Source organism: Macaca fascicularis, chromosome 7, assembly GCF_037993035.2.
Source record: "Macaca fascicularis isolate 582-1 chromosome 7, T2T-MFA8v1.1".
NCBI classification, from domain to species: domain Eukaryota; kingdom Metazoa; phylum Chordata; class Mammalia; order Primates; family Cercopithecidae; genus Macaca; species Macaca fascicularis.
Window position 1 is genome coordinate 141,640,356 of NC_088381.1, and position 26,969 is coordinate 141,667,324.

Sequence of the window (26,969 nt, forward strand, 5' to 3'; positions counted from 1 at the left end):
GAATTTTTAAAATATTTTAATTTGTATATATAACTTCAAATTTAGAACACTCAGTATGAACAAGAACTATTCTCTGACAAAGATCTGAAATGGGGAAGTGAATTACTGTACAGGTGCATATCAACCTCTCCATGCAATTTACATCTGTATCTTATGCAATGAGAAACTGGTTTACACAGCTCCGTAATTGCAGTATTTTTTTAACACCCCATTTTGCAGTCTCAGAATACTTTTCAATTAAACTGATCGACATGTTTAAAGATGAGAAATATGATGTTTGCATTGTAAAGTTGAGTAATAGCTAATAAATGCACATTTCCTTCCATCAATATAAATCTGGAACTATTTATGGTAAAGAAAAATCTATCTGCGCTATCAGTAATCTAATAGTTCATACTTTTACTGAACACTTCCTGTGAGCCAGGCCCCGTAGTAAACATCTGCACATGCAATTTCACATTCAGTGTGGAATAGGAAGTGTCAGAGGTTCGTGTGTTTTTCACAACTGATTATGATGTCCATGATGACAGCGTGCACTAAGCGCTGTGTCCAACCAACCCTTTACCTGGCACTTTAGCCAGCAAGACCCACTTGCATTGTAGCAGCTCACGGTGCTCGCTTGCACAATTTTAGAATGTTACATGAATACTCAGGCCTGACTAACCTTCCCCTCCAAAAAAACAACAAAACGGAACAGGGCTAAGCCTTTACTACTCAGAGACACATCTGTAAGACCCCCACAGGGACAAGAAAACTAGCTGTGATCTAGGTCTGCACTAAAGCTGTCTTTTCTGGCACTCAGAAGTGCCCTTCCAGGCCTAACTGCAGAAGGGTGGCCTCAGCCTCCTCCTCCTCCTCCTTGGCTTCCTCCTCACGGATCTGCACCAGCAACTGAAAGAGGTTTGGGGCCGGCCCTTCCCCAGCCCCGGTAAGCCACAGCTGCCTTCGGATGGCCCCGCTGTGGTTGGCCCCAGCAATGACCTGCTCTAGGCGGGCCTGGTTCACGTTATCTTTATCAATGGCCCCCTTCTCTACCACCTTCTGTAGCAGAGGCTCCAGACGAATGACATAAGCAGACAATTTTTCTCCCGGGTTCTGATAAGTGTTCAGAAATTTGATCTGGGCATCCCTAGAGCTCTCAACGCTCCCAAACACCTGCTCAAGCGCCTTCAGGCATTCGGCAGTGGTTATCGCGGGGTTGTTGGACTTGAGGATGCGAATGACATCAGCGGCAGGGCCTCTAAGGCTCTCCATCAACCGCCGCCTCTTTTCTACATCGGACACCTGCCACTCCTCTAGGACCTCATTAGTGTGCTCCAGCCAGGGATCAAAGGTTTCCTCTCCAGGCCCTGGGATGTCCCTCCCCGAGAAAAGTGTCAGCCTCTTGTACCATATGGACTCAACAAGAGGCTGAATAACATTATCCAAAATATAGTTTAGCATCTCTGCTGGCATCTCTGGGCCCGGGGTCGGAGTAGGGTTCTGAAACCCAAGGACACGCGCAACATCTTGCACGGTCCACCCCTCTCTAGCTAGGAAGAGGTGCAATCTTTCTAAAAATTCAGCATCAGAAGTTGGGGGCTTAAACAACACTTTCCAGACCCCTCCTTTGCCCGGCATCTCCCTGGGGATCGCGGCGTAATCGACAGCGCCAGTGAGCTCTAATAAGGCTGCTTTCGCATTTTCTTCCCTCCAGAACATTCTCCCAAGCATTCGGTAGGGGACCTGGGGCATCGCTGCCTGGAGGGTCTCTTCGATTTCAGCCTCATCACAGTTCACTGGGATGCCCCAGACCAACAGAGCTCTCTGGGAGTTCACATCCATCCCCCGGCACCAGTCTTCCAACAGTGTCATCGCCATTTTCTCAACTATCAAGACGCCAATTCTACCAACAGACTGTGGCTCACCGTACTCCTGGCCTTAGAACAATACCAGACACTCCCACCAAATAGGCCCAAGGGAGGTAGGCTTCATGCATTCACGACTAACAAAGACACAGAGTCCTGATCTCGCCCTTCTCTGCCCCCCCAGTCAGTCCGTAGGTACACTTGGAGCTGAGCTCGGGGACGCTGAGGAAGTCACGCGGCCGTCGCCATCTTGCGTCTGGGTCCGGGTCCGGTCGGGTCTGCCGCTTGCAGCCGGGCTGTCGCGTCGTCGTGCAGCGGGCAAGGAGCGAGGGCGGGCGGCGAAGGCAGGCGCGCTGGGTCGAAAGCAGCCGGGGTGTGGTCGCGGGGCGTGCCCGCCGGGCGCTCGCTGCGGCTCCTGGAGAGGATCGGGCGTTCGCGGTCGCAGCCCGGTCTTCCCGCGGGCGAGGAGCGGCCGTTTGGGAGACTAGCCAGAGGGAGAGACTGTGCCGAAGTCGCGGCGGCTGCGGGCCAGCGGAGAGCGGCTTCTTGGAGGGCGTGGGGACTCCTCTTGGCGGGCGCGGGGACTCCTCTGGGCGGGCGGCGAGGACGGCCGAGGACCAGAAACGAAGGCAGCAGAGGAGCAGGAAAGCCGGAGAAGCGAGGCTGGAAACAGCACAGGCAAGGGTGGGCAGCGGCGGCCGCGGCGGCCTGCAGCGGCTCAGGCGCTGCGCGGCTGCCCCAGCGTCGAGTCCTACCCGCAACCCGCTGCGACGTTACTGCTGCAGTGGAGGATGGGGCCAGCCCGCGAGCGGCGTCAGCCCCGCCCCGTCCCGCCCCCGCGGCGGAGCCGCTCGGGCGTCGCCATGGCAACGGCGCCCCAGCTGGCGCGAATCACGCCTGCTCCGGCGGCCCGCGGGGGTCGAGCGGTTGCCATGGTGCCAGCGAGGGGCTTGGGCATTTGTTTCTCTGATGGCGCATTTCCTTTTTCATAATTTTCCATTTTAACAGCAAACAAATACTGCTAAGCACCGTGTTTTAAAAATAATAACCCAATCCTGGAGTGCATTTAAGATGATACTATTGGAAGTCATGGCATCCCTCATGGTGGACTTGTCTACTCGGGTTGCCCAGCCAGTCCACCCTGCACGTGAAAATACTCTCCTCAGAACCCTGGCTTCCCGTTACCCCTGACCACACTGTGCACCCTGCATATTTTATCCCAATGAAGCCGGAGTGCGCCATTTTTTGTGTGAGATACTGAGTTTAGACTTTTTCTTGTCTAAACTTTTGTAAACATCTGTTTGTCTGTGTCTACTGAGTCATCTTTTAGCCAGGCAAACATTAGTGTTATTTTCCTTTTCCTGGCTGGCATCGACAATAGGCTGCTAAAAGAGAATCCTTATGGCTCAAAAATGTCGAGTAATCTCCCTGCAAGCAAGACAAGGCCCACTTACATCAACCCCAGATGGTGAAAATCCCGAGAGAACATAGCATTCAACTCTGAATTTTTAAAACCTTATTTAATAAAAGGTTTAAAGATACAGAAGAACATTCAAAAGTAAATAAGTTACATAGGTACATTACAATCACATCAGCAAGATTCTTTAGTGTATTAATTTTTTCTTATAAAAAGCACACAAAAAATAAAATCTTCAGTCTCTATCACAACTGTACAGCAAAAGAGGTAATATTTATATGTATGTACACTATTTTAATATGTAACAGTCTTTTTCAAAAAGGGTGCCACAGGCAGCAAACACACAAAAGGCAGTGTCTGATCATTTTTGTTTCAAAATAAAAGGAATATACTTATTTATATGCTATTAAAATATTTGTACAATAATTACAGACTGTCAAGGCTGTTCCTGTGCTCTGTCCCCTCCAACAAGGCCTTCAACTTAGAGACAAATGAGGAAAAAGTGAAACAGCTGCAAATTGTTAGAGGCAAATATTAACATAGCAAAATGTGGGGAGGACACAATTGTTTTATAAAAATATCCCTACTTCCTGTAAACCTATGGAGTTAGGCTTGCCAGTCTGATAATAAATACCGTCCCAGAAAAGCGAGCCCCAGTGAAAACAACTAAACAGCTGAGGCTTGAGCATGTGTTGTATTCCTCCTTCATCTTAACATCTGGCACATGAGAAGAAAGAGGTTAGGTCACTGAGGCAGTTAAATATAGGCGATCCCTTTAGACATAAGCAGCAAAAGACCTTGGTGCCAGGAGTGGAAGGGGGCGCGGCAGAAGGGGTGGTATGTACCTTAGCTGTGAGGGGGGCTGCTGAAGGCATGGAGGACAGTAATGATGGCTCTGCCTCCTTGGATGGGTGGAGACCTCAGAAATGGTCTGCAGCACAGGCACTAGGTCAGTTTCCCGCCCTTAGCTGAATGCAGATGGATGCTGGGAGATGGATATGGTGAGATGGTGTGGGGAGGATGTTAAGAAAGCTGGAGGTGTTTATCACTTCTCAGAGCTCTGAATATAGGGAAAAAAACAACAAGAGACAAGCCCAGGGAGAAAGCACCATTAAGGATATACCTATGCCAGCTTCTATAGCTGCACCTACTTTATTGGCAAGTCACTTGCCACAATTACATCTACCCTCTAAACTTTTTAATTTTCACACTGTATCCAAGACATGAATGCATCCTGGAGCATGGACCTTCCTAAAATATGGTGTCTGGCAGGATTAATGCAGAGAGGTACCATCTTGATTTTCCCCAGTTACATTCACCGGGTCTGGTCTCTGTAAGCTTAGAAGAGTAGAATCACTTTCTTGTTTAAACATTTACGGCCGGGCGCGGTGGTTCACGCCTGTAATGCCAGCACTTTGGGAGGCCGAGGCGAGTGGATCACCTAAGGTCAGGAGTTCAAGACCAGCCTGTCCAACATGGCAAAACCCCGTCTCTACTAAAAAAAAAAACATACAAAAATATTAGCTGGGTGTGGTGGTGTGTGCCTGTAATCCCAGCTACTCAGGAGGCTGAAGCAGGAGAATCCTTTAACCCGAGAGGCAGAGGTTGCAGTGAGCCGAGATCGCACCACTGCACTCCAGCCTGGGCGACAGAATGGGACTCTGTCGCAAAAAAAAAAAAAATTTTTTTTCCAAGTACAAGATGTTACCACTGAACAAAAGGGTCTCCTGAATGATGGAGGTTTCTGTTACCCTATGTCCATAAAGGGGACTGAAACCAAATATGGTTTGAATAGAAAAAACCTTGGGAAACGTAAGTAGCACTTTGGGGCTAAGCTGCGAAGGCACTCGTATTATACAAGTAATTTCGAAGAGAGCCTAAATTTGCTACCCCCCTGCTTCTACAGGGTATACCAGATTTTTGCTGTCTTGGGATACTGAGCTCATGGAAACCTGTGGAGGAAACTAACCGGGAAGTTGGGGATGTAGGTAGTCATCCAAGAGTCTGGAGGGAGAAGAAATTTGTTACTTCCACAGCCGGGGTCCTGTAGAACCACATTAATGTATAAATGGATGCTGAAAAATACCTCACAGTGCACAGTTTCAAAACAAAACTCCCTCTCCACTCCCAGTTACTGACCTGACGCTTCTTGGCTATCTCGTAAGGAGTAGCAGTATGAATACTTTCTGGCTCCTTCCTAATACATTGACCTGTCATACGCGCATTCACTTAGAATTTCTTTTGCACAACTCAGTTGAGTAAGATCAGAAAAACAGCTGAGCCCCGCTCTAGCCCCGCTATGGGACTGGACGTGAAGGGGCCTCCAGAACCTCCTGGCCCTTTCACTTCACCCATGCCAAATATGGCTTCTTCAAACCACAATCCAGGCCCCATAAACCAAATTAGAATCCTGGCCTGTTGCCAATTCCCTTAGGCAAAGCACAGCCAGAGAAGGGGCAGCAAGAACTGCCTTTGATCTCCCTTGCTCTGTGTGGCTTTGGTGACACCCTCCACCTTCCCACCCTCTTCCAGTGTTGCTATCATTCCTACCGGCAAGAGCTTCCAGAGCAACCAGGTGAGGGACCTTAGGGCCTCGGGAATTCGGGGGGGATGGGGGATGTCAAGATGCCTCGTTTTGGGATAAATGCACTTGGGCCTCTGAAAAGCAGGAGGCCCCTGGTCCCTGAGAGGATGTTAAAAATTAAATACTAAGAATAAATAAATAGCTCCCAAATGACACGAGTCAAGGAATGAAGGCTCCTGTCCAATCGAGTTAGGAGACCTCTCCCTCCTAGGGAAGGATCCAGAAATCTCCAGCGTGCAGGCCTGGGGGCTGGGTTGTGGATATCGACACTGGGTGGGGTGCGGTGGGGTTAGGTGTAGCTGCTGAGGTCAGGGCAGAGGCAAGGACGCTGGCTCCCAGGACGGGCAGGCTGAGCCTCTCTGGGACCTGCTCAAGGCGGAGCGCCCTTGGCAGCCTCCAGGACCCAAAGGTATTTGGCAAAAAAGGTGGGAAGCAGAAACAGCTAGGCTTGTCAAAAGCTCTCTCCGGCCTAACTCTGCAGCTTCCAGCCTCTGCACAGCTCCCTTCCCTGCAGCAAGATGAGTGCTTTGGACAAGAACGTTAGCCCCTTCCCCAACGCCGAGAAAACTTTGTAGGCCCAGCAGCGCCGCCAGCAAGCAGCAAAGGGAGAGTACCTGTCGCGGCCTCCCTCCCAAAGAGGAGGTGGCCACTCAGGGCACGGTCATGGGAGCAGCTCAGGCAGGACTGGAGACTGCAGGGACAGCACAGGTGTCAGGCTGCGCCCCTTCTCAGAGAAGCCAGCAGACTCCCTCCGAGAGTCCCTTTTTCTGGGGCTTGGGGCAGGGCCGTTGCAGCCTTCGAGGTCCTCTGGGGAGGAGGAATGCTGCTCCAAAGTGGGTGAGCTTGTGCTTGGCCGGCCACGGTGGCTTCCTGGAGGCCGAGGGGAGGAGGGGGAGGCAAAGAGGAGGGAAGAGACTGCGGGGCAGCAGAGCAGCAGAAGTCGGAGTGTGAGAGGCAGTGGAGCCCCTCCTGAGGGGAACGGGACTCTCCCGGTTCAGGAAAGCACGAGGACAACTTCCGACAGACCAAATGCAAAGAGAACTGGATCCTGGAGCCCTTAACGCTGCTCCCGGGGCCTTCATAAGTAAAAGAGCCGTTTATTTCATTGTCTCATTTGTTTCGCAGGGAAAAATCCCTGCGATCCTCTCCTCACTCCCTCTTGAGATGCCAGGGTGTCTGCGGGCGCTGGCGGCGGTGCGGGAAGGGCCAGGGTCCAGGACTGGGCCAGCCTGGCTCCCGCGCTCAGCCCTTGTCGCCTGCGCCCGCGCCGCTCTCCTCCCGCAGAGCCTGCTGGTGGGCGGCGGCGGCAGCGGCGGCCTCCTTCTCCTTTAGCCTCAGCGCTGCAGCCTTCTTCTCCTGCTCTGCGTGGCTCTTCATGTGCGCACTGCGGCTCTTCACCTTGTAAAACACCCTGCGGCCGGGCAGGGGTTGATCAGGACAGCCCTGGCCCACCCCGGGGCTCCCAGCGCGGGTGCGCGAGCGACCCCAGCCTTCACCTTCACCCCCGACGCGGCACAGCCGGGGCTGGCCAGCTCGTATCATTTTCCGAAAGCTGCCCCATGACGTCACAGCCCTAGAAACCCGCTGAGCCAATCAGAAACGAGGCGGACACCGCCTGTACCTCTTCCCCCTCCCCCCCGGCCCCGCCCCCGCCGCGCACCAGCCCCCTGGCTTCCAGCGGGGACAGGGCTGGCCACCTTACCTGCCACATTTTTTACAGGGGAAAGTGTTCTCCTGATTCTGGGTCTTACTGAAGGTCTCTGTTTTTTTCTTCTTCTCTGAAAAAGGTAGTGCCCTTCGTGACTTCCCTGTCCCTTCCCTTGGCTTCTCTGAGGCCTGACAACCGGCAGACCCAGGGGCGTTGGACTCGTGGCTCCGGAGGATGAGGATGTCATTGGCCTGAAGAAAATCAAACAAGGAGAGTTGAGTGATCCAAGCGAGCGCAGATCTGGAATTCTAGAATCACAGGGAACCAGGGGCCTCAAAGGTCATATATACTCCTGCCAGTCACCTGGCATGCACTTGGGTCCTTCCAGGGATAGGACGACCATTGCCTCCTCCAACTCTGCGTCTCTGGTCAGCTCTATCGTTTACAAAGTTGCTGCTAGGGTAATTCTGTGGGGCAGCCCGAGCTGCTAGAGGCCTTGATGCGCCTGACAGGCGATCTTGGTGTCTGGGTTAATGAAGACCTGTTGATGTTTTCTGTCATTTAGTCCGCTCATGCCCTGTTCTATAAATGAGATTCAGGCCCCTGTGATGGGTCAGGTGCTGGGGACAAAGAGGTTGACACAGGCATGCCTGCCCTCAGAGCTGAGGGTCTGGTGGAAGGGACAGATGCATAGGTAGCTAGTTCAGGACAGCGCAGTGCAGGGAAACCAAACGGCAAGAGCAGGGGTCAGAGTGCAGAGCAGAGGGAGCAGAGGGGGCCTTGGCTGGGGAAGCCCCGCGTGGCCATCAGAAGTGGAACCCTCATGGGAAAGTGTTCACAAAAGTCAGCAGAACTCTGTAGGGCGTTACACAGAGCACAGCTCTCGGTGCAGGTGGTCGAGGCTCAGAAGTGGGCACACAGCCATGGGTTTACAGTTTATGGGAGTTCTGTAAGCATAAGTGTACTACACACATTCCTTTTTTTTTTTTTTCTTTTTGAGACGGAGTCTCACTCTGTCACCCAGGCTGGAATGCAGTGGCGCAATCTTGGCTCACTGCAACCTCCACCTCCTGGGTTCAAGCGATTCTCCTGCCTCAGCCTCTGGAGTAGCTGGGATTACAGGCGCACACCACCATGCCCAGCTAATCTTTGTATTTTTAATAGAGACGAGGTTTCACCATGTTGGCCGGGCTGGTCTCGACTCCTGACCTCAGGTGATCCACCCACCTCAGCCTCCCAAAGTGCTGGGATTACAGGTGTGAGCCACTGCGCCAGGCCTACTACACACATTTCTAAAAAAAACGACTCTCAAACAGCAGCAGCTCTCCAATAAACCCCTTCCCCTCCCTACTGCTTTCTGGGAGAACTCTCCCTGGTAAGGAGCAACTATGGCCGGTAGTCTTGCTTCTTGGCCTGTGATATATGGTGGACAGAGCACTGCACTAGGAGTCCAAGGACCTGGGGCAAGTCACTTAGCATCTCTGAACTGCTTTCCCCCCATCTGCAGAGTAGAGGTTAACTCTGCAGTGTGAGGAATTAATGAGATAATGGAAATGAAAGCACTTTGCAGAGATCGTGCCTGAGGGCCTATGATTGTCATTCCCATGGTCTCAGCTCAGTCTCATTCTTGTCAGGGGCTCCGGCTCTCTTAGGGGAGCCCTGTCCAAGCTACAACCCACCAATGCTCCCTCAGTGACCCACAAACCTACTGGGTTTTCACAAAACCTTTTTCCCTCTGAATCTCAGATACAGAAGCAGTAGAGTATAAAAATTAATCGCAGACTCTGGATTCAGGCTGCCTACTAGCTGTGTTATCTTGGGCCTCAATTTCCCCATCTATAAAATGGGAATAACAGTAATACTACATACGGTTGTGAGAATTAAATGAGTTAACAGCACAAAGTACACTTCCTGCTATTATGATTATAATGAGGATCACAGTCCTGCTCTACCCTCCCTCCCATGTCCCCAGGCCCAGCTCCACCCTGCTTGCCCTGGGCTCAGCCCATGGCGGTCACACTCACCGACTCATTGGCCTGTAGTGTCTGCGTGGCTTTGACTGCCGCTGCCCGCCTGCTGCGCTCTCGCCCCTCTTCCTGCTCCTCCTTCTCCTGGATCTCTGGCACCTCCTCCTCCCCCTCCTTCCTGGGCTCCTTCATCTCCCTCTTGGGCTCCAGCCTCTCTCCACTTGGGGACTCTCTTCTGGGAAGAGGCACCCTTGGGAACTTTTGGGAAGTCTATGGGGAACAAGAACAAGGGCAGTGAGCCTACAGCTCTGTCTCACTGCTGTAGCACAGATTCTGACCCGGCCGAGGGGTCATGGCACAGTAGCCATGGAAACAGAAGAGAGTCTCAAGCCCTGGGAGCACTTGAGAGAGAGCGAAGGGCAGGGAGGGTATATACCAGTCGCTCCCCATTGCCACCCATCCTCCTGGACACATGACCAGGAGGCATCCTTGGCAATGATGTGGTGAGCCAGGCAGGAGCCTTGAGTTCCAATTCCAAACTATCTTTGTAATGCTTTCTGTAGCTCTACTACCTTCCTACCTGCAAAATGGGCAGCAAACCACTCCCTGTCTTACAGTAGCATGTCACCAAACATGGACTTGCAATCCCAAAAATGATGCTAGGTGGATACATGGACACGGAATTAAGTAACATTCCCTTTTCAATTCTCTTTCAATCCTGATTATGCCAAGGACTCAGTCTCTGGTTGCTGCTAATGTGTCTTTTATACTTCTCTAGACTTAATAATCTCTTTAACAGAGCAAGGTCCGGCCTCAGTCTCAGCCTTGGCAGGTAACACAGTATCTAGCTAGAATTTAGTAACACTGGTTTTCACATATATTTTTACCAGTACCTTCTATTTATAGCACACAACCTTGGTTTTCTATTTATCACTGTGATATAAAGCTTCCCTTCTGAGTAAAAAATGAGTTGATTTAAAGGAAAATATTAAGTAATGGCACAAGTAGTATGTGAATATGACAACAATTCTAATGGTGACACAAGGTAGGATGCAGATATAGCAGAAATCAAAAAGGTGATACAAGAATGACTGAGGTTTGAAAAACAGTGTTAGAGGTCTGCTATGCGGAGATAAGAAGACGATGCTGGTGTGAATCCTGTGAGAAAATTACCCTGTGTATCAACACAATGTATTATTACTATGACACCAGCAGTATAGAGAGGAGAACCCAGCGGTCCAGGGCTCCTTGTGACTGTCAGGGACACTGTCTTCCTCAGCCTGCCCTCTGCAGGCTCCTGGAGAGCATGAGCTCAGGCTCCCAGCTCAGGCCTGGCCCCAGACCCAGCCCAGGCTCTATGCATCTGAGGCTGGAAAAGGAGTCACCTTAATATCCACTTCAACCTCTTCCTGGGCCGACTTCTCATCGCTGGCATCCACATCCCCAAAGGTTAGAGTCCCATTGCGGCCGATTTTCACCTGCTTCTTGTAGGTGTAGTAGAACTCCACGCACTGGGCCACGGTCTTGGTCTGGATCTGGTTTGAAGTCAAAACTGAGGTCAGAACCCTCTGGTTTGGCTCATCAGCCTGGGGAGAATCCAGCCTTTCTCGTCCCTGCATCTTTCCCTTAACTTCAAGCCAAAATGAAACCCAGCCAACCTAGGAAATACAAGCATTTTTCCAATGCCTGCTCTGCAACAAACCACTGATCAATCAATGCTTCAGCACTATTTAAAATAAGTAAATAAATAAAACAAGCTAAAAAGGACAATATCAGAACCACCCGGGAGAAGGCAATGTGGATTGCGTATCAGAGGATATTACTGTATTTTTTTTTTCTTTTTTTTGGAGACAGTCTCTCGCTCTGTCACCCAGGCTGGAGTGCAGTGACGCGATCTCGGCTCACTGCAACCTCCGCCTCCCAGGTTCAAATGATTCTCATGCCTCAGCTTCCTGAGTAGCTGGGATTACAGGTGTGTGCCACCACACCTGGCTAGGGTTTTTTTTGTATTTTTAGTAGACATGGGGTTTCACCATGTTGGCCAGCCTGGTCTCAAACTCCTGGCCTCAAGTGATCCTCTGCCTCCCAAAGTGCTGGAATTACAGGCGTAAGCCATCTCGCCTGGCCTGAATTATTTTATCAGGTTAAATTTCTTGGGCGTGCTAATGGTACTGTGGTTTTGTAGAATATCTTGGTTTTTAGGAGATACATGCTGAAAGCTTTTAGTCATGTGACAGGATGAATGTAACTTTTAATGATTAGCTGAATCAGAGAACGAGAGAGCTGTATATGTGTATGTCTATGTTTAGACATAGAGAAAGAGAAAGCAAATGTAGCCAATGTTAACGATTGCTAAATCGAAGTCGGGGTAGACAGGTGTTCTTTCTACTGTTCTTTCCATTTTCCTATAAGTTTGAAATTTTTCAAACTGAAAAGTTGAAGGAAAAGGTCTGGGCACCATCTGTATCCAAAGCCAGCCCTGACCTGGCAACAGAGACGCTTTTCATTAATCCAGGCAAAATGTCATTTCTCTCCAGGGAGCAGTGGCTGACAAGTGAGCATATAGAAATGACACAGTGTGCCCTGTCGGGGGAGGAACTCAAGGGAAACTCACAAGAAAGCCCTGGGAAACCTGAGGAGGAAGTGAAAGGCCTAAGTCTTCCTCCTGACTCTGCTACCACATAGCTATCTGAGCTTAGGCAAGTCACTCACTTTTCTAATTTCAGTTTTTTCATATGTAAATAGCCAATGGGGTTAAGTAAGGCTAGATCTCCAGTGGCCTGCCTCTCAAGCTCTGAAATTCTAGCTCTCCCATTGCATAAATCTATTTGCACAAATCTATTTGGACACTGGGTTTAGTTTTTGGGCGACTTTCCCACACGAAGAGGCTGTTTTCTCTGACACCACCCCACAGGCTCCCACATTGCTCAGCCACCGCTGGGCTGGGAGCTCCTGTCCCAGAGAGGCCAGGGGTCAGTGTGGGCCCTTTGTGTCTGAGGAGGAAACAGACATCTTTCATCTCACAGAAATGGCCAAGTCACACATGTATTAATTAGGCCGTTTACACATTTACTGTCAATTCTCTCTGACCCTTTGTTTGACTGACTAAAGGTCTGCTCATTTCATTAGGCATTGGGGCGCCTCAGTGAATTTCACGGGCGTGTACTTCCCGTCAGTATTGCCCAATCAGGGAACAGAGTGTTACTAAAACATAGCAAAGGACTCCTCACAACAGGGCCCTTGCAGGGGAATTCATCATCAGCACTTTGTCTAGTCCCCAGGGCTGTTCCCAATACAATCTACAATCCCAGGAGGAAAGGGCATGCTTTTTTTTAAAAACTCTTCCCTTGGCAGTCTACACAATCCTCTCTCCCCACGGCCCAGATTTTGTGAGACAGAGCTGGAAAGATGCAACTCCTTGGATTAGCAAAGCATCTGCTTTTCCAGAAGAATATGGAGGGAGGACAAGATAAATCTAGGGAATGTGGGCTTGAACAGCTGAGTTACTGGAAGGCAACTCTTAGTCAAAGGAGGGCAGAGGCCCCCAGGTCAGTTATGCAGGCACTTGCTGGCTCTCAGTTCCCCTCACCCCAGGGGGCCCTCCCCCTGCACCTTCCCCTGGGGAATGGCTCACCTCTACTTGCCGCCCTCCTCCCCATCTTCCTCCTGCCTATTTTAAGTCTGATGCCCACTTAGGCCTCCTTCTGGATTGAGACCCCAGAGTTTGGCCACATCACCCTGAAGTGAGGAAAGGGTGCTTAGAATCAATAGAGAAAAGAGGCCTAATCTTTCTCTTTCTTGTATTGTTTAGGAAATTCTCTCTGAGGCTACTCAGTAGCATTGACCTGACTGCTTTTTAAGAGGGCTTGGTCACTGGCAGAGGGAGCCCTGAAGTCACACAGGCAGCTAGCTCCTGGCCCTCTTCTACCCCTGAAACAGAGCCCAGCTCACCAGCTTCTGCACCAGGAAGAAATCCTTCTTGTAGATGGCAATGCCTTTGTTGAACAGCTTCCTCTCGGCCATCTTCCACTGGTCAGAGCCTATGGAGCAAAGAGGCAGCGAGGGAGTGAGGTGGGCGGGGCCCTGGCCACCGTGGGGCCATTCTGACCAGCAAAAAAGTCTAAGGCCCATGGTCTCTGCAGGCATCAGAGCCGGCTCCTCATCCCACTTCCACCACACACTAGCCATGTTGCTCACAGCCTCACTCCCTTGCTTGTGAAATGGAAACTAGTATCGCCTAGCTCACCAGCTGTGGTAAGGACTTAGTAAGATAATGCATGTGAAACCCTTGGTGCTCTGCCTGGTGCAGATGAAATGTAGCACTAACATGGATGGAAAACATTGGCTGCTAGAATTATGTGACTCGGTCCATGTCCTTCTTAGAGTGCCCAGAACAGGACATACACTCCTGGGGCTAAGTTCCAGGTACCTGATGCCAATTTGGATGGCTCTCCTTGGGTTCCTGTCCCTGTGACCTGGGCTTTTTTGCCTGGATGGGCTCCCACCTGCCCACTCCCTTCTCCCCTCCCATCCAGGGCACAGGAAACCCCTGGAGAGCTACCCCAGCTTTGGTGGCAGTTCCCTCACTCTGACTCTTGGGTTATCTACCCTCCTCCTCCTGCCCCGACCCAGGGCTGTGACTCAGCACTGAGCAGGGCCCCATGGATGCTGGGGACCTCTCAGGGCACCATGCCCGCCACAGCCAGGCCCACCTGTGTAGTGATAAGTTGCCAGCGGATGGTTGTGGGGCCGCAGCGGCTTCTTCAGTAGCAGCTTATTCAGCGTTTCCTGGAGGGGAAGTGAGGGAAGGGTCAGGGCGCTGGCAGGGGTATCAGTGGTGGACAGAGCATTCTAGGCCCTGATAAAATCCTGAGTAGGGTGGGTACTTACTCTTGCCCCCCCTTAACTGCTGAGAGATAAGGGGTTTGGTGGGGTGGTGAGATCACAGGGGGTGAGACTGCCCAGAAAACAGGCCTCAGGTCCTCTTAAGAGAGACCATGGCCCCAAGGGAGGCAGCACTGCTGGAGAAGGCTCTCAGCAACCATCCAGTCTGAGTCCACTGACCCAAAATCAGGGATGGGAATGGACGGGAGAACGCTGCACAGCAAAACCTGGGGGCCGAAACTAGGGCTCCCTCGGGTCAAGCCTCTACAGCCCCTTCCTTAGTCAGACCCTCCTACTGGCCTCAAAAGTGCATGCCAGCAGGCCTAGCTCCTGAGCAGCAGACATGGATCCAAGCCAGCCCCCACTGAGGGGTCCTCCCTCTGCTGGGGGCGCCTTCTCACCAGGATGTCTCCTCTGGACTCGTGCAAACAGTGCAGGGCTAACTCCTGGTTGGTGCCAGCACCAGGGAAAATGCTGGAGCAGGCAGCTGTCAGCAGGTCTTCCACTGGATCCACAGGAGCATGAGGGGGGAGGGGAGGAAACCACGTTCAGCTCGGGGCTGGGCAGGCTGAGGCCTGTGCCTGCCCTCACTGGCTGCCCCAGGCCCCTCCTCACCTTGCCTCTGCTTCTCCCGGCTGCTCTCTAGGTTCTCCCATGGCTGCCACACCAAGTCGGCCTTGTGGGGATCTGCAGCTGCCAGGGCACGGTCCCTGATCAAGGGGATTTCCGCCTGGAACCGGGAGCCCACGTTGATCCGTCTAGAGGAATGAAAAGGGCAGGAGGTGAGGCCTCACCTTGCGGGGACAGAGAACTTGATGATCCCTCAGGGTGGGAAGAAGATGAGGGGGAGCCGGCAGAGCAAGGCCTCAGCTAGGTGGAGGGAGTCTGGCTTCTAGGGGATTGGGAGGACAGTCTGACCTGGCACCACTAGAAAGGCAAGGTCCAGAGGCAGGAGAAGGGAGAAGCAGCTCCAGGTTTACAGATGGGAAAGAGCCTCTGGACCCCCCTTCCAACTCTCCTAGAGATAAGTTCAAGCTGAGCCGGTCCTTGTCCTTCCCTGCAACTTCCACACAGAGGCAGGGCGGGGACAGCAAAGTCCAGGGCCAAATACAGAAGCTCAGGGAGGCCCTCTCAGCCCTATGCAGTCCCCACGGAACCCTCCTGTTGCTCCCAGGGCCCACCTGCACACACTGCACCAGTGTGGCCACCCACACACCCTCGGCCAGGGGCAGGGCTGCACTTACGGCTCGATGCTCACTGGGGTCGCCTCCCCCATCACAGAGAGGACAGGCGGGGTGACTTCAGCACTGTCTACGGGACAAAGAGCAGGTTGATAAATAGTACCTCCTTTTAGCAAAGCACCCCCAATCCTAGTGGCTGCCCTGTATGTGCAAGAGTCACAGTGGTGACACACAGAGCTCACACAGGGAACACAGGCACCTGAGTCCTGGCTCTGCAGCCTGCCACCTACAAAAACGCAGGCTCTTCACTAAATATTTGGGTGCCTCAGTTTTCACACCTACCAAAAGGGACGATTACTACCTGTCTCCTAGAGTTAATGTGAGAACTGGATAAAATAACACACTGAGCCTGGCACTCGATAAAGATTATTATTACTGCTTCTACAACTAAAGCCATATCCCTGCCCCAGAAGCTCCAACACTAGAGAATCAGCTCCAATGTAAAGCTGTGGTTTTCTAGTAAAGAGACTGAAACTTTGAGCACACTAGGGAGGTGGTGAAGGGCATCGCTGTTATACAGTTATTGTCTCACTTTCTCACTTCCTCTTTGGATTTTCCGCCTCAGTTTCTCCCAAGCTAGTTTTTTTTCTTTCTTTCTTTCTTTTTGAGACAAAGTCTCACTCTGTCTCTGCCCAGGCTGGAGTGCAGTGGTGTGATCTCGGCTCAAGGAGTTGAACCTCTAAGTTCAAGCGATTCTCCTCCCTCAGCCTCCCAAGTAGCTGGGATTACAGGTGTGAGTCACTGTGCCCAGCCCCAAGCTGGTCTTCTTAAGGCCCCACATGATCAAAACACTCCTTTGCTCAAAAACAAAAAAGAAAAAAAAAAATCTTTGCTTTTTACTGACTCCCTGCTGCAATGTGAGATAAAACCTGCAACCCTCCCCTCAGAGTTCAAGGTAGTTCCGCTTCCATCTGTACCTCTCACCACCCATGTGCCTGGACCTGCATCCTAGCTGACTGCTTATCTCTCGGCCCCTCACTCTCCCTGCATGGTCCCATCTACAGGCCTTTGCATCAGTCATTTCCTCTCCCTGGTGTGTCCTCCCTGCCCCTGCCCTCCTCCATCTCTGGGGCTCAGCTCTGGCCCCACCCCACTTGAATGCAGTCCTCACCAGCCCAGGCTAGCTGCTAGGGACTTCACTCACTGGCTACAGATCCCACACTGCCAGGAACCTCTGTTTTTCCAACTCCCAGGCTTTCATGTCAACTCCCTAATGACCTTGCATTCTCTATAGAACAGACCACGGTGTCCTGTACATTCTTGGAGCCCTCACAGGACCCAGTTCAAGGCCTTACGCCCAAGTGTTCGGTAACTACTCGTGGGCAGACTGACCTCTCGCTGGCTGCCAGTCTGATCTCCACAATGACTTCCTCTTCCTACACAGCCTAGCCAGGGAGAAGCCTCCCCAGGAAGCAGGACAGAAGGCTGGCCAGCCTAGGGCAAACATTTTGCACCCACAGACACCAGGGGGCACCAGAGAGCTACACCATGGGTGAGGTCACAGTCAAAGGTTAATTGGCCAAAAGCATCTATGAGCTAGCTACTTCCACTTAATCCTCTCTACCACCCTAAGGGATTGGATTACCCCATTCTGCAGAGGAAATGGATCTCCTTGTGGAGTGGGCAACACTTTTCGGCAGGACACCACCCCAAGCCAGCCCAATATTTCCAGAGTGTCTGTTTTTGGCCAAAATGACTGTTTGAGAGCCCCAGAGACCAGATCTGCTGCAAAGGACTATGAGCAAACAGGATGGCCTGGCATGATGTTCCAGCTTTATGTGTGCTAATGCACCTGAGCCTAGGAAGTGGTCATTAGGTTGAACCAAAGGAAACTACTATTTGTGAACCCAAAAATAGTTGAATATTGGCAATTTCATCATCAACCAAGTACTACTAATATCCCCATCTTAATACTGAAAAAACTGAGGCCCAGGGAGTTGAAGTGACTTGCAAAAGTGGATGTAACAGTAAATGATGAAATTGAGATTTGAATCCAAGCAGCTGGGCGGGCCCTCCGCCCCTCCTTGTTGAATGAGGACAACCTCCTTCTCAATCTCAGAGAAGACAGAGCAGAGCTCCTTCTCCCAGAGTGTTCCAGCCCAATCCCGCAGCAGCCCCATAGGCTGAGATGCCTCCCTGCCCACTGCCCCAGCCCCGCTCCTGCCAGGGCCGCGGAGGGAGGTCACTCACTAGTCCGGAGCAGCGTGCGATGGGCACTCTTAGGTGTGATGGGAGGAGGGGCGGGGATGGTGTTGGTTGATATGATGGCATTGAAGTAGAGGCCAGAGCCTTCCCGCACAGGGCTGAGGATGGGGGGCGGCGTGTAGGGAGGCAGCTCAAAGCTCCGCTCAGAGGGGTGGTCAGCTAGGCGCACAGGAGAGCGCAGGTGGCTCTGGTATGGGGTGATGTTGGAGTAGACGGGAGGGGCGATGAAAGTGCCCGCCTTGGTGGGAATGATGAGGGGCTCGGGCCTGGGCCGCTGCTTTGGTTTCCTCACGGAAGGCTCCCCCTCCAACTTGACATTTATGTCTTCCGCCTGGAGAAGGAAAGAAAACAAAGATGGCTCAGCCTTGTGTCCCAGGGAAAGTGAAGTCTTAACCACAGCTTGCCGGTCTCACCTTTGGAACTTAGGCTGCCCACCACACCCACCAAGGCAAGCCTGAAAAAAAGGAGCACGTCCAAAAGCCCTTATTGTCTCCTCTAGGCCAGAGGTCAGCAAACTTTTTCTGTAAGGGGCCAGAGAGTAAATATTTTAGGCTTTGTGGGCCACATGTGATCTCTGTTACATATTCGTCTTCTTTCCCTTTTTCTTTTTAAAACTAATCGTATAAAATTGTAACACCATTCTTAGCTCTGGATTTGGCCCCCAGACCACCGTTCCCCACCTCTGCTGTAAAGTGTGTGACAGGGCAGAAGAGTACAGTAGTTCAGGGCCCAGGCTCTGCAGCTGGACTGCTTGGGTTGGGACCTACCACCTTTATTGCCACTTAAAATTACTCAATCTTTCTGTGCATCTTCATTTTTAACATGGTGCCTACCTAGTAAGTGCCTACTTACTGGGGTAACTATGAGGACTACATGAATTAATACATGGAAATCACTGAGAACGCTACTTGGTACCTAGTAAATATTGGCTATCACTACTTAAACTCCAGGCTCTGCGTTAGATGAAAGTTCCTACTGCGTGCTAAGACCTGAGCTGGGCATGGGACTACAAAATGGAATGGACAAGGCCGGGCGTGGTAATCTCAGCACTTTGGGAGGTCGAGGTGGAGGGATCACTTGAGGTTGGGAGTTCGAGACCAGCCTGGCCAACATGGCAAAACCCTGTCTCTACTAAAACACAAAAATTAGCTGGGCATGGTGGCAGGTGCCTGTAATTTCAGCTACTCAGGAGGCTGAGGCACGAGAATCACTTGAACCCGGGAGGTGGAGGTTGTAGTGAGCCAAGATCGTGCCACTGCACTCTAGCCTGGGTAACAGAACTAGACTCTCTCTCAAAAAACAAAAAGGAAAAAGAAAAAAAAAAAAATGGAATGGACAGTCCTTGTCCTTGCAGAACTTTTGTTCTCATAGTATTAATCCCACTAGGAAAGTCTAGCCCATGCACACTGGCAAAAGTTAGCCCGCCTACTTCTCCTTGCTAGGTGTGCCTCATGGGCCTCTATCTAGAATAGGGAGCAGGACTATAAGACAACAGAGGCCTTCCCTTGCTCGATTCCTATAATCTCAAAGGCAGAGAATGGAGCCCTACAAGGTGAGCAGCATCCAGTTTATCCCTCTGCATACTCAGTATAACAGGTAAGGCTGGCCATGTTGACCAAGTGGGCCTTAGAATAATGAGCTGTCTCCCTGCCAAGGTTCTGGCTCCCATAAACACCTTCCAGCAGAGGGCCCTGACTCCCCTTTGAGGCTGTGGCCATGTCCTTCACTCATCTGCGCCCTCTTTTCCCTTCTAGAAATTGGGATGAAATGAAATCGTTCATTTTTCTTCCCTTAGGGAAACAATATGATTGCACAGAAAAAAAAAAAAAAAAAATGCAGGAGCCAAAGGCCCCCCCCCCCAAACTTTCTTGACAAGAAATCTAACCAAAAAATCAGCTGGCTGTAATCATTTGTAATTTTATAATAAGAGATTTAAACTATTCTGAATATTTGACAAAAACAGTCATGTTCATTTCTTAGGTGTGGTAATGCTACTGAGATAATGTTGAAGAAGAAAGAGTCCTTATGTATTTCAGACACAAACTGAAGTATATATGGATGGAATGATACGATGTTCAGGATGTGCTTCAAAATAACCTAGCGGCATGGAGAAGCAGAGGTACAGGTGAAACAAGATTGGCTATGTTTTGATAACTGTGAAATCTGGGTGATGGCTAAACGCTGGCATTCATTATAGCCCTCTCTACTTTTATGCATGAAAGAAAGTATCTGTAGTACAAAGAATAAAAACTAATGAATGAAATAAACAAGTAACAAAACCTCCCCCCAAAGCCTGGTGTAGTAGAAGTACTCACAGGCAGGGATTCAGGAGATCCCAATTCTAGGGCTAGCTCTACTATTACTTGGCTGTATGACCTTAGGTCAGTCTCTTGTCTTTTCTGGACCTCGCTCCTCATTTATAAAATAGGGGCATTGAGCTGTGGAGCTGCTGAGGCTCCTTCCTGCTCACTCTCAGAACAAGCTGCCCAGACCTCCAGCCTCTACCACAAACTTTTCCTCAACCAGGGAACAGGAACCCAGAGAGCAGAGACTGTGGTGCTCCCCTGCCTATGACAGAGGCATGCAGGCCAACTCTCCAGCTGAGAATAACCAGAAAATCTGGACTCGATATGCAAAACACATTTCTGAAGATATCAGAGGGCAAATAAGCAAAGAATTAAAGAGCCAAGATCCAGGGGGAAAAAAAGAATGCTAAAGAGGTGAGCCCAGTATTTGAAGCTGCGTTTTCCCTAGAGGTGAATGCTATTACTAGAAAAGGCAACGGAGAGGCTGAGAAACTGAGCAGAGCTTTTAAGAAATTTAAGGAACTGACACAATAAAAACTGAGGTTTGGCCAGGTGCAGTGGCTCACGCCTGTAATCCCAGCACTTTGGGAGGCCAAGGTGGGTGGATCACCCAAGGTTAGTTCAAGACCAGCCTGGCCAATATGGCAAAACCCCGTCTCTACTAAAGATACAAAAATTAGCTGGGCGTGGTGGCGGGCGCCTATAATCCCAGTAACTTAGGAGGCTGAAGCAGAATTGCTTGAACCTGGAAGACGGAAGTTGCAGTGAGTGGAGAACGCGCCACTGCACTCCAGCCAGGGCGACAGAGTGAGACTCCCTCTCAAAAAAAAAAAACACAAACTTTTGGGTGTGGTGGCTTATGCCTATAATCCCAGCACTTTGGAAGGCCAAGGTGGGTGGATCACCTGAGGTCAGGAGTTCGAGACCAGCCTGGCCAACATAGTGAAATCCCGCCTCTATTAAAAATACAAAAAATTAGCTGGGTGTGGTGGTGGGCACTTGTAATCCCAGCTACTCGGGAGGCTGAGGCAGGAGAATCACTTGAACCCAGGAGGCAGAGGTTGCAGTGAGCCGAGATTGAGCCATTGCACTCCAGCCTGGGCCACAAGGGCGAAACTCCATCTCAAAAGAAAAAAAACACAAAGCTGAAGTTTAGGGCTCGCCAAGGAAGGAGAGCTTGGCAAACCCCCAGGTTTGGACTGGGACTCCAAAAAGGGCTGATACTCACTTTCATTCAGAATAAAGGTGAATCAGAAATAGGATAGTCCCTATATGGAATAAATCCTAGCTTGAAATAATCTCATTTCAACCTCTGATTAAAGTAATTCAGGGCCAGATGTGGTGGTTTACACCTATAATCCCAGCACTTTGGGAGGCCAAGGCAGGGGGATCACCTGAGGTCACGAGTTTGAGACCAGCCGGGCCAACATGGTGAAACCCCATCTCTACTAAAAATACAAAAAAAGGAGCCTGGCATGGTGGCCTGCACCTGTAGTCCCAGCTACTCAGGAGGCTGAGGCAGAAGAATCGCTTGAATCCGGGAGGTGGAGGCTGCAGTGAGCTGAGATCATGCCACTACACTCCAGCCTGCACAACTCCATCTCAAACCCCCGCCCCCGCCCAAAAAACCCAGAAACAAAAACAAGAACTTTGCATTGTCCAGGAAGAGCTAAAAGTACTAACATATTTCAAAAAGCCAAGGATGCATGTTTGTTTTTGTTTTTGTTTGAGACGAAGTCTCACTCTGTTGCCCAAGCTGGAGTGTAGTGGTGCGATCTCGGCTCACTACAACCTCCACCTCCCAGGTTCAAGCGATTCTCTTGCCTCAGCTTCCTCAGTAGCTGGGATTACAGGCACACACCATCATGCCCGGCCAGTTTTTGTATTTTTAGTAGAGACAGGGTTTCACTATGTTGGCCAGGCTGGTCTTGAACTCCACCCGCCTTGGCTTCCCAAAGTGCTGGGATTACAGGCGTCAGCCAGGATACATGTTTTGTTTTGTTTTGTGTGAGACAGAGTCTCGCTCTGTTGCCCAGGCTGGAGTGCAGTGGTGCGATCTTGGCTCACTGCAACCTCTGCTTCCCGGGTTCAAGCCATTCTCCTGCTTCAGCCTCTCTAGTAGCTGGGATTACAGGCACCCACCACCTCGCCCAGCTGATTTTTGTATTTTTAGTAGAGATGGGGTTTCACCATGTTGGCCAGGATGGTCTCCATCTCTTGGCCTCCCAAAGTGCTGGGATTACAGGCATGAGCCACCACCCCCGGCCCAGGATACATGTTTTAATATCTAGCAGCCCTTCTTGACCAAAGATCTAAGTCCTAATGTCATAAGGCACTCACTATACATAATAAGTTAAATTCTCTCCTATGCATTTAACAGGGTTTGGGTTTTTTGTTTTTGCTTTTTGTTTTGTTTTGAAAAGGGGTCTCACTTTGTCACCCAGGCTGGAGTGCAGTGGCACAATCATAGCTCCCTGAAGTCTTGACCTCTTGGGCTCAAGCGATCTTCCCACCTCAGCTTCCTAAGAAACTGGGACTACAGGTGTGCACTTCCACACCCAGCTAATTTTTTCTGTTGTTTTTTTGTTTTTTGTTTTTGTAGAGATTGGGTGTCTCCTTGTGTTGCCCGGGCTGGTCTCGAACTTCTGGGCTCAAGCGATCCTCCTGCCTTGGCCTCCTAAAATGTTGGGACTGCAGGCATAAGCCACTGCACCTGGCCTCCTATGCATTTTAAAATGGTACTAGCTATGTCCCATCCTTCAGAAAATTGAGGAAATAGTTGCTCAAATCCCTTTCTGTAGGGCTTAGTTCTCTTGAAGAAATATGGGTAAGAAGAATGCTGGGGTAATCACGAAAAGAACAACATGCAAGGATATAACTAATAAATCAATAAAATGGGGAAGTGGGATAACAACTCAAATCAATCCAAAGGAGAATATGGGAAAGGCAAGATGGGAAACAGCTAACAGTAGATGGCAACTTTTAACCCAAGTATTTAAGTAATTACATTAAATGCAAACTGTATCAGTGGAATCTTAAAAAGTTGAATTCAAAGAAGCATAAAGTAGAATGGTGTTTACCAAGGGTTAGGGGATGGGGCGAGGACTGGGGAGATACTGGTCAAACAATACATAATTTCACTTAGGAAAAAAGAATAAGTTCAGGAAACCTATTGTATAACATGATGACTATCATTAGTAACAGTGTATTATACACTTCAAAATTGCTGAGAGATTTTCAATGTTCTCACCACAAAAATTTGAAGTAATGGGTACGTTAATTAACTTGATTATATCAAAACATCATGTTGTATGCCATAAATATGTATTCTTTTTATGTTAATTTTATTTTATTCTATTTTTGTACAAACAGGGTTTTGCCATGTTGGTCAGGCTGGTCTTGAACTGCTGGCCTCAAGTGATCCACCAGCCTTGGCTTCCCAAAGTTCTGGGATTACAGGTGTGAGCCACTGTGCCCAGACTTTATGTTAATTTTTAAATAAATAAATAGAAAGATATAAACCATATCAATGCTCTAAAAGACTGGATAATAACAAATCCCAATGTATGCCACTTGAAAGATACACCTTAAGTAGAAGGATAGAGAAAAGATAACAGTAAATGATGGGAAAAGATGCACCCTGCAGATTCTAACCAAAAGCAAGCAAGATATCAGACAAAACTGACTTTAAGAGGCAAAAGGGGCAGATGATGAGAAATTACTTAATGGGTACAATGTGCATTATTTGGGGAATAGATATGGATACCCTGATAGCCCTGACTTCACCACTATACCATCTATGTGTGTTACAAAATCACACTTGTATCTCATAACTTTACTAATGTAAAATAAGAATTGGCCGGGTGCGGTGGCCCACGCCTGTCATCCTAATACTTTGGGAGGCCAAGGCGGGCAGATCACTTGAGGTCAGGAGTTTAAGACTAACCTGGCCAACATGATGAAACCCCGTCTCTACTAAAAATACGAAAATTAGCCAGGCTTCGTGATGCATGCCTGTAATCCCAGCTACTAAGGAGGCTGAGGCAGGAGAATTGCTTGAACCCAGGAGGTTGCAGTGAGCCGAGATCTCGCCATTGCACTCCAGCCTGGGGGACAAGCAAAACTCTGTCTCAAAAAAATAAAATAAAATATAAAATAAGAATAAAAGGCAAAAAGAATATTTAAGATAAAAAGAAACTTCATAAAGTATCTAATCTAGTTCTAAATGAGCACCTAATAACATTGCATCAAAACGTATAAAACAAATGATGACAGAACCTAAAGAAAAAGTAGACAAAACCTCAATCTCAGAAGGAGATGTCAGCCGGGCGCAGTGGCTCATGCCTGTAATCCCAGCACTTTGGGAGGCCGAGGCTGGCAGATCATGAGGTCAGATCGAGACCATCCTGGCTAACAAGATGAAACCCCGTCTCTACTAAAAATACAAAAAACTAGCTGGGCGAGGTGGCGAGCGCCTGTAGTCCCAGCTACTCGGGAGGCTGAGGCAGGAGAATGGTGTGAACCCAGGAGGCAGAGGTTGCAGTGAGTGGAGATGGTGCCACTGCACTCCCACCCGGGTGACAGAGGGAGACTCTGTCTCAAAAAAAAAAAAAAAAAAAAAGAAGGAGATGTCAAGATCTCAGTAGTGACAGTATAAGCAAACATCTCTAATTCCCAGTACCCAGTACAGGCCAAATCAAAATTTGCTATCTAGAAAAACAGATGTATACATCCTAGAATTTCCCAGGCAGTTTCAATTTCAAGTATAAAACCGTCTCATCCCCCATGAGGATGGGGGACATCCCCAAATGCCCCTTCCAGACATCTATCCAGAAGTTTGGTTCGGAAAATAAAAACAGTATCTCCACAGGTTCCCTGATACCTTCCTACATTGCCATGTTCTCCTTTCCCCATAGGGTCCTGGGCCCCAGGAGCACTCAGGTGCTGGAGATGTTTAGAAGGGGCGCCTCTCATACCTGAGCTGGAGCATCTGTCCCAGGGATTCGGGTGGACCGCCTGCGGGTGACGATGACTGATGGCTTGTGCTCAGCAGGGTTCTGTTCAGGACCCTTCCCGTCCTCATCAACACCTCCAGCCTGGGCTGCCTCAGTTGGGTCCACAGTCCGCACAGGCACAGACACTGGGATGATGAGGGGTACCATCCCACTGTCTTCTCGTGCTCGCTTGGTGGCTAAGGAAGGCTCAGAAAACTCCACCCCACCCTTGGTAGTTGAGGCCAATACACTTTTCCGCTTCTCTTCAGAGCCACTGCCATCCTGGATAAGATGGGAACAGAGTGCAATTTAAAAGATAAATCATAGCCAGGCGTAATGGCTCACACCTATAATTCCTGCACTTTGGGAGGACAAGATGAAAGGATCAATTGAGGCCACAAGTTCAAGACCAGCCTGGGTAACATAGTGACACCTTGTCTCTACAGAAAATAAAACAAAATTAGCTGGGCATGGTGGCAAACTCCTGTGGTCCCAGCTACTCGGGAGGCGGAGGTGGGAGGATTGCCTGAGCCCAGGAAGTTGAGGCTGCAGTGAGCCGAGATCACACCACTGCACTCCAGCCTGGGTGACAGAGTGAGACCCTGTCTCAGTAATAAATAAACAAATAAAAGATAAATTCTGATTTGATCTAGGACCTTATTCCCATTTAGTTACGGGACTCAAACACCCGCAGTGCCTCCCAGTGGTCTCACAAGTTGGCCTTTCCCTGACCACCTTTTCTCCTATCACTTTTTTTTTTGGAGACAGGAGGTCTCACTCTGTCACCCAGGTTGTAGTACAGTGGCACGATCTTGGCTCACTGCAACCTCTGCCTCCCGGGTTCAAACGATTCTCCCGCCTCAGCCTCCCCAGTAGCTGGGATTACAGATGTACAGCAACACGACCGGCTAATTTTTGTGTTTTTTGGTAGAGATGGAGTTTTGCTGTGTTGGCCAGGTTGGTCTCGAACTCCTGACCTCAAGTGATCCACCCATCTTGGTCTCCCGAAGTGCTGGGATTACAGGCGTGAGCCACTGCACCCGGCTTCCTACCACACTTCTAAATACTCTCCAATCTTTGACCAGACCCACAGGTACCCCTGGGCCAAGGACAAGGCAACAGTCAATACCAAGGCCTGGAACCTAGCAGGCTTTCAGGAAGTTTTATGGTGAGAAGCACTTTTTTTTTTGAGATGGAGTCTTGCTCCGTCACCCGGGCTGGAGTGCAGTGGCATGATCTCAGCTCACTGCAACCTCCGCCTCCCAGGTTCAAGCGATTCTCCCGCCTCAGCCTCCCCAAGTAGCTGGGATTACAGGTGCCCCCCACCATGCCTGGCTAATTTTTGTATTTTTAGTAGAGATAGGGTTTCACCATGTTGGTCAGGCTGGTCTCGAACTCCTAACCTCGTGATCTGCCTGCCTCAGTCCCCCCAAAGTGCTAGGATTACAGGTGTGAGCCACTGCGCCCAGCCAGAAGCACTTTCTATAGAAAAGAGCAATGTGAGGCTGGGCGCAGTGGGTCATGCCTATAATCACAGCACTTTGGGAGGCTGAGGTGTGTGGATCACCTGAAGTCAGGAGTTTGAGACCAGCCTGGCCAACATGGCGAAACTCCGTCTCTACTAAATAACAAAAATATGCTGGGTGTGGTGGTGGGCACCTGCAATCCCAACTACTGGGGAGGCTGAGGCAGGAGAATCGCTTGAACCCAGGAGGTGGAGGTTGCAGTGAGCTGAGATCGCACCACTGCACTCTAGCCTGGGTGACGGAGTAAGACTCTGTCTCAATAAATAAATAAATAACAAATACTCTCCATAACCTGCTTTCTTCCAGGCCCTTCCGCCCTGGCCTGGACCAAGGGCCCCCAGATGGCCATC

General features: G+C 50.1%; 2 protein-coding genes across 12 annotated transcripts in view; both read right to left on the reverse strand.

Moving 5' to 3' along the window:
• Window positions 1-2,625, reverse strand: PNMA1 (PNMA family member 1). Its single transcript, XM_005561726.4, has one exon. It carries the CDS (start codon window positions 1,858-1,860, stop codon window positions 799-801), a length of 1,062 nt encoding a protein of 353 aa, XP_005561783.1. The 5' UTR covers window positions 1,861-2,625; the 3' UTR covers window positions 1-798.
• A 723-nt stretch (window positions 2,626-3,348) lies between these two features.
• MIDEAS (mitotic deacetylase associated SANT domain protein) overlaps window positions 3,349-26,969 on the reverse strand; it is a 75,086-nt gene continuing 51,465 nt past the window's right edge. For 6 of the 11 annotated variants that reach the window (XM_005561729.4, XM_065549046.1, XM_005561727.4 and 3 more), the window contains 11 exons: window positions 25,076-25,375; window positions 17,779-18,124; window positions 15,592-15,658; window positions 14,963-15,105; window positions 14,749-14,852; window positions 14,176-14,251; window positions 13,415-13,503; window positions 10,849-10,998; window positions 9,521-9,733; window positions 7,551-7,747; window positions 3,349-7,259 (listed from right to left, as the gene is read on the reverse strand). In XM_005561729.4, coding sequence (XP_005561786.2) covers window positions 7,091-7,259; window positions 7,551-7,747; window positions 9,521-9,733; window positions 10,849-10,998; window positions 13,415-13,503; window positions 14,176-14,251; window positions 14,749-14,852; window positions 14,963-15,105; window positions 15,592-15,658; window positions 17,779-18,124; window positions 25,076-25,375 — 1,854 coding nt within the window. In that variant the 3' untranslated portion in view covers window positions 3,349-7,090. The remainder of the gene's footprint in view (window positions 7,260-7,550; window positions 7,748-9,520; window positions 9,734-10,848; window positions 10,999-13,414; window positions 13,504-14,175; window positions 14,252-14,748; window positions 14,853-14,962; window positions 15,106-15,591; window positions 15,659-17,778; window positions 18,125-25,075; window positions 25,376-26,969) is intronic. The other 5 variants (XM_073997751.1, XM_073997750.1, XM_073997752.1 and 2 more) reach the window with 1 other exon arrangement.